A 7425-nucleotide genomic window follows, 5' to 3' on the forward strand; every position below is an offset into this window, starting at 1 on the left:
TGAGGTCCCTCCCCGCCCCAAACCCTGCCCTCCCCAGGCTCTACACCTCAAATCTACAGGTATTTCCCAGCCCAGAGTTGGCAACCCTGGAACTGGCTATGGAGCTGTAACTCAGAAGACATGGCAGAGGAAGAGGTGCTTTTCTACCTTAGCTGCCACTGCATAACACCCCCCTCCCCATCAAAAAATAAGTCAGAGGTGGAGAGAACCATATCTGTTACCATGAGACTGTCCTCCCATTCTACCCACTTGGTGCAGCAAAATGACTTGGGACAGCCCTGCCTTATAGCTAAGCAGAAGGAAAGAAACATGGCTTTCCTCCCTCCATTTTCCGCTTCCCTCTGGCGCCCCACCAGCCACAGTTGGGAGTTTTTGCTCACAAGACTCCATAGCTTAGAGGGAACATTGGTCGGGACACTTATCTGGAGCTTCCTTCTAGATCTCATTGTATTTCTTCCCACAACGGGCATTACTCCTAGTATTTGTATATTCTACTTTCAATTTTTTCTAGGATTAAATTTTCTTTAAAAATCCCACTTACAATATTAAATGGGTAACTGCTTTTGCATTTCTTAAAGAAATTGGTCATGATGCAGCTGGAGCTAAACACACTGAAGAGTCTGAAAAATCAGTCACAGGGTTAAGTGCTCACCTAAAGACTCTAAGACTATTAGATTGCTTTGAATAGTTTAATAAAATAGTTCAGAAAGATTTGGAAGATCCAGGCCCTTGCGTAATCAAACTATTCTCAGTAGCCATTTAAAAATGTTAATGCATTTAATGTTAAGACACGTAAGGAAGTTTTATAAATAAAAAGAAGTGTCTCTCATCCAAGCGTCTTCCTATATCTTCTGTTGCTCAGTTATACTAGCAAGGGGCTTTCTGACTGGCTGACTTCCATGAAAGGCAGTCTTCAAATACACACTTGCTGGAACAATTGCTCAGAAAGCCTCAAGACTTACCACTTAATCTTTAAATGGATTACATATAAGGATGAGAGCAGACTAATTAAACAGCAGCCTTGCCTTTTGCTTTTTATCAGTGGTGAGTGAAGACAGCCTTGTGTTAAGCTGCAAAAGCTTATATGTGGTTATGGGAAAATGTAAGGATTCTTGCTTTGTGGTTCAATGATAGGAGACAGTCCTATTAAGAATATTTTGCTACCTTAAAAAGGTGCAGAGTTTCTGGGGAAAAGTCCAGGGAATATTAACAAAAATATTAAAAATTAAATTACCACTACTACCAGAAATATATCTTCTAAATATGATTCCGGATACAATCAAAAGACATAAGCAGATAATTATATATATATATTAACCGCGGCAAGAATCTTGATAGCAAAACGGTGAAAATCTAATAACTTACCCTCCATAAAGAAATTAAAATATAAGGTGTTGGAAGTAGCGGAAATGGACAGAGTAAATATAGAGTTACAAAATAAATCGGAAGAAATTTTTTGGGAAAGATGGGGAATAATATATAACTGGCTGAAGATAAAGAAGATAGAAATTAACGGAAATTAGGCTAGTCATAACAGGATAAGGTTTGAGATAAAAGCGATAATAGAATTGTATAAGATCAGAAACTAAAACTAGGTGTATGAGAACTACTTGTTGTTAAAGTAGATCATTTTGAAGTTTGTCAATTTGTATTACTATATGTTATTGGAAAAACAATAAATACAATGATTTTTTAAAAAAAGAACCTTTTGCTACCTTAAAATATAATTATATATTTTTTTCATATAAAGGATGGAGCTACTAGCCTGTTCCTGGCTGCCCAAGGCGGCTACCTGGATTTAATTCGGCTATTAATGTCTTCAGGAGCAAAGGTCAACCAGCCAAGGCAGGTAATGTTCTGCATTATTAAGACAGATAGCATTTTGTTTTCTCTCTCTCTCTCTTAGTGTGTGTGTGTGTGTGTGTGTGTGTGTGTGTGTGTGTTTGTTTTAAAGATTTCCCCGCTCTGTTACATGCTAAAATTATGACTAGCTGTGACTTGGTACTTAGTAAATTCCAACAAGTGTTGTGTTTTGGTACTGCAGTTAATATTTGATAACTGTTGGGAGTTCTGTGTTAATATTTGGCTCCCTATGCAGACTGCCAAAGTTGTAGTTTAACTTGGCATCTCTACAGCGACATCCTCTTTTCTGAAATGCTCAGCATTTTGTTTCTTAGTGTCTCAATCTGATAAAACAATGGAGATAGATAAACTCCAACTAGATGGCCTCTCTTTGAATATGCTCTTGTTTAGAATCACAGAGTTGGAAGGGGCCGTGCAGGCCATCTACTCCAACCCCCAGCTCAATTCAGCGTCAGCCTAGAGCAGAGGTGTTGAACTCATTTGTTACGAGGGCCAGATCTGACATAGATGTCACTTTGTTGGGCCAGACTATATGTGCCATAAGCATAATGCCAGTTACTGGAGATATATACTGAATAAAGAACAGCAGCTCCGAGTTGGTGTATGCTTACTGCAGAGCCCCATGGACTGGGAGGGTGGTGTAAAGAAAAACCCATATGGGCAGACTGGAGAGAATACTAGAAAGCCACAAAAACATAAACCCAATTAAAAACCATAAATACAGCAATAAAAGAAAACATAAATATTAAGAGCAGTTATTTGTGTCTGTGGCAAGTGATGCTCTGTATTCTTGATGCTTTGGGGGGGGCAACAATGGGAAGGGTCCTGATGGACCTCCTGATGGTACTTGGTATTTTTGGCCACTGTGTGACAGAGTGTTGGACTGGATAGGCCACTGGCCTGATCCAACATTGGCTTCTCTTATGTTCTTATGTCTGGGGCAAGGGATACTCTGTATTCTTGGTGCTTGGGGGGGGGCAACAGTGGGAGGGCTTCTAGCGTCCTGGCCCCACTGCTGGACCTCCTGATGGCACCTGGTATTTTTGGCCACTGTGTGACAGAGTGTTGGACTGGATGGGCCACTGGCCTGATCCAACATTGGCTTCTCTTATGTTCTTATGAAAACTGGCCCTCTTAGAAATCGGTTGCTTACCTGAATGCTCTCCAGGGCTGCCCCTCTAATGATAAAGTCTCGGTGCCCCTGGGCCTGCGAGACGAGATTTTGTTCTAACAAGCGAAGCAGAGGCTAGGAGTCAGATATTGTAATACCCTTGACAACAGCTTTCCTCTTCGAAGTTTGCTCACTGCATGTTTACTGAGTATCTTAAGAATGTGTGGAAAGTGGCAGTATGCACTGTAGTGCTGCACTGTTAGTAACCCATTCGCTAAGTGGTTGGAGTAGTTACCTCAGCAGTTGTATTCCTTGCACTTTCCCTCTTGTCATTTCCCTTTTCACTGACCTTAAACTCATGTATTAGCACTTAGTTCAAATAAAGTGCTACAGAAGATGTTAATGTATGAGTTGTTTTTTCTAAACTAAAACCTCAGTTCTAAACTAAACCCTCAGTATTCAGGTTAAATTGCCGTGTTGGCACTTTGCGATAAATAAGTGGGTTTTGGGTTACAGTTTGGGCACTCAGTCTCTAAAAGGTTTGCCATCACTGTCTTAGGGCTTGGCCTCCAGGCCTCCGATCATCCTCATTGCTCTCCTCTGCACTCGCTCCACTTTGTCCACATCCTTTTTTAATCCAGAACTGCACCCGATACTCCAGGTGTGGCCTGACCAACACAGTGTACAGCACGAATGTGACATCTTGCAATTTGGATGTTATGCCTCGGTTGATACACCCTAAGATCACATTAGCCTTTTTGTCACTGCATCATACTGGCTGCTTATATTGAACTTACGGTCCACCCATACCCCAAGATCTTGTTCACACACACTTCTACCCAGACGTGTATCCCCCATCCAGTATGCATGTTCCTCATTTTTTTTTTACCCAGATGTAGAACTTGGCACTTATCCCTGTTAAATTGCATCTTGTCCACATCTACCCACTTTTCTAATGTGTTCAGATCTTGTTGAATTCTGACTCTATCTTCTGGTGTGTTCGTTGCTCCTCCCATTTTGGTGTCACCCTCATCCAGATCATTTATAAAATATTGAAAAGTACCAGGCCCAGAACAGAGCCGTGTGGCACCCCACTGGACACCTCCCTCCATTCAGATGAAATGCCATTGACAACTACTCTTTAAGCATGGTTCTCCAACCAGTTCCCTATCTGCCTAAGTATCCTAACAGTCCTCTAGTTTACCCATCAGAACATCATGGGGAACCCTGTCAAAAGCTTTACTGAAATCCAGGCAAACAACATCAACAGTATTCCCTCGATATAGTAAACTCATCACTCGATCAAATAAGGAAATGTGGTTGGTTTGGTAGGACCTGTTAAAACGTCGTTTCTGCCTTTCTGCCATAAATACTCTCATAAGAACATAAGAGACGCCAATGTTGGATCAGGCTAACCCATCTTCTCTGATCTTCATCTCAGAATTCATTGAGGGTCCCTGATCCACAAACTGTCTGCCCTGTGTCAGCTGTCTCAGTAGTGGCCCCTACCCTGTGGATCCAGCTGCCTGAAGAAATGCGTGCCTTGCAGGACTTCCCTAGGTTCTGCAGCGCATGCAAGGCTGCGCCTTTTCAGGCAGCCTTTGGGTGATTGCAGTCCACCAGGCAGCTGGTATACTTCAGATGATTATGATGACGAGGAGATTTGGCTTGTTGAGTCCTGTGAGTAGGACTCCTCCTCTTCTTCTTCCTTCGCATCCGTTTTTAGATTCTTTTCCTTCTGCTTCTTTTTTACATTAAACATTTGATCCATAAATCTTTCTGCTTTTGGAATGGAGTCAATTTTATATTTTTTTTCCTGGTAATTAAAACTCAACCCTTCTGGAAATAGCCATCTATACGATATTCCCTTTTTTTGCAGAGAGAGAGTAAGCATCCTGTATAGTTTCCTCCTTTTTCTTACGTCGAATGGGATGTCTTTCAAAATTTTTATCTCTTCATTCTTGATTTTTAAGGATTTCCCCATTGTTGACTTTAGCACCAGTTCTCTGGTTGATCGTTTCGTGAATTTTAAATAAGTTTCCCCTGTGAGTTTATTTTTCTTTATAAAGTCCGGATAAGTCCTGTACACCATATCCATTTCCTTAATTAAGTCTTCTTGTTTGTAATCCATTAGTGGGGCCAAGGCAACCACCAAGAGTGGGCCAAGGCAACCGCCAAGAGTTCCTTTAAGTCCTCATTCTTATCCTCAGGTATTCCAGGGAAACGTAGAACATACATGGATCTTTCCAGCTGGAGCTGTATTAGTTGTGTTTTATCCGAGAATCTGTCCTTCTCTGCTTCATCCACTCTTTTATTAATACTCTCAGTCTGTTTTCCATCTTTTTCAACGTTTTCTCAGTTGCTGTAGTTCTCTTGTCCATTTGGTTTAACTTTTTTTGCACATTGTCCAGTTTGGTGTTGAGAGTAGTTATCTGTTCCATTAGAGGGCACAGTGCATTTGCTAACAGCGAAGAAAAGTCTGTAGATGCTTCCTGGTTCTGGGAGGGAGTCGTTGGTATGTTATTTCCGGTCACCAGCTTTTTCTCCGGTGCTCTCCGTCCTCTCCCAGCCATAATATCAACAAGAAGTAAGTTTTCCAAAACAAAGCAAAAGTTATACGTTTTAATTCTGCTTCGTATATTTTAGCAGCTTTTGCGTTCGCTTAACTTCTTATGCGCTTGGTTTGGCTCAAAGTCTCTTTATTTTCGCTTTAAAATAGTTTTTTACAGTTTACTCCGATGGGGGGGCTTGAAATCTCCTCCCCCCGCGTTTCAAACTTAGGCGCTTCCAATTACTACCAAGGCTCCATTCGCTTATTTTTCACCTGAGCTTTGCTTAACTCACAGTTTGTAGCCTTGGAGATCTTTTGGAAGTCTTTTTTACGAGTTTCGTCATGATCGCTTGCTCTGGCAGTCGTCTCTAGGCTCCATACTGGCTCTGCATGACGGTACCTATCAGGGAAGAAGGTGAGCCTCAATTCCTCGGGCGTCCCCTTGGAAGAGGCTCTCCTCAGCTCCCCAGGCTGGAGGTCTCCTATAGAGACCCTGGGGAGTCCGGACGAACCCAAACCCCTCCCATCATCCGGGTCTCGGCGCGTCTCCATCCGAGCGAGACGAGACGTATCCGAGCGGCGAAACGCTTAAACCGGAAGTCGCTGAAATCGGTTTTGAAGGAGCATAAACCTCCACCACCTCCCACACTGGAACCAGTCTGGGAACAGCCTGAGGTGATTTTGATTCCACCATGCACACCTTTGCATTCTAATTCCCCAGACGGGTCACTGTCTGAACTGGAGATGAAGCCAGCTCTAATGATTTCAAAAGAGCCTCAATCAGTTCCACGCCTGGACCTGGCAGTCTCAGTGTGGCTGCAGTGGCACCTGCCTGTGCCCTGGAATCCCTACTGTACGTCCCCAGCATATGCCCCTGACAGAGATGAATATTATGGGCCTAAGATGGATCCTGGTTCTATGTATCGTCAGATCTGACACCTTTCATCTGCAGCTGAACACTCCCCCCCCATCACAGTTCTATCACCAGCCTTCTTTGGAGTCTGAGACCAAAGAGGGGTCACTGTTGGGTCCAGTCACAGCTCCAAGATGCCCTCAGAAACATCCCCTGATGAGGGAGTATGGTATCCAGCACCTATCTCTCCTAATGAGGATGCTCAGAACAGCTAAGTTGCTAGAAATTGATGTAACCATCACAGATCACAAATCAAAAGACAAAATCCTGAGCCGATTATACTCAGACTCACTTTTCCAATGTTGGAAAGATTCACTGACATTACAGCATCTGTGATGGCAGAAACATTCTTCAGCACTTCTGACTTCAAGGAAGATAATCATTACAAAATAAAACAAGATGAGTGTGATTTTTTATTTACTCATCACTGAAAAGATGCAAACAAGGCAGCAGCTGGGATCTCATTCTGCCCCCTCTGATAAAGAAAGCAGACAATAGAACTGAGGAAGTTCCTGCAGAGTATGTGACGGTTTAGGTGGGGGGGAGGGGACGACTTGTGATCTCTCTGGAATGCGAGGGGCACCCCCTTGGTTCCATTAGAGCTAGAAATGTCTATTGCACAGGGAATTTTTTTTTAATCACTGGGAAGAGTAGTGGTATTTAAAATTGCCTGTTGGTGTCAAGCCCCACCTTGAGATGCAGTCAATTGTATACTGTAGAAGCAATGGTCAGATTATTTATGAATGAATGAAACCTGTCTTAGTACATAATTTGTCTTTAACTATTACAATTCAGATGTTAGTTGCATATATAGCCATTGGGTTGTTTCCTATGACTGCCTACTTCTAAAGTCAGGGATCCCCAACATTTTTGAGCCTGTGGGTGCCTTTGGAATTCTGACAAAATGTGGTGGGCGCAACCTCAAAATTACTGCCACAGGAGGCCAAGCCACACAGAGGAAGCCCAAATACAGAGGAAAAGAGGGGG

General features: G+C 42.7%; 1 protein-coding gene across 1 annotated transcript in view; it reads left to right on the forward strand.

Moving 5' to 3' along the window:
* Positions 1–7425, forward strand: part of ANKRD29 (ankyrin repeat domain 29) — a 40662-nt gene that overhangs the window by 23855 nt on the left and 9382 nt on the right. The window contains exon 6 of the mRNA XM_015424325.1: positions 1751–1849. Coding sequence (XP_015279811.1) covers positions 1751–1849 — 99 coding nt within the window. The remainder of the gene's footprint in view (positions 1–1750; positions 1850–7425) is intronic.

The sequence above is a fragment of the Gekko japonicus genome, unplaced genomic scaffold (genome assembly GCF_001447785.1).
Source record: "Gekko japonicus isolate JY-2015 unplaced genomic scaffold, Gekko_japonicus_V1.1 scaffold2628, whole genome shotgun sequence".
Taxonomy (NCBI): domain Eukaryota; kingdom Metazoa; phylum Chordata; class Lepidosauria; order Squamata; family Gekkonidae; genus Gekko; species Gekko japonicus.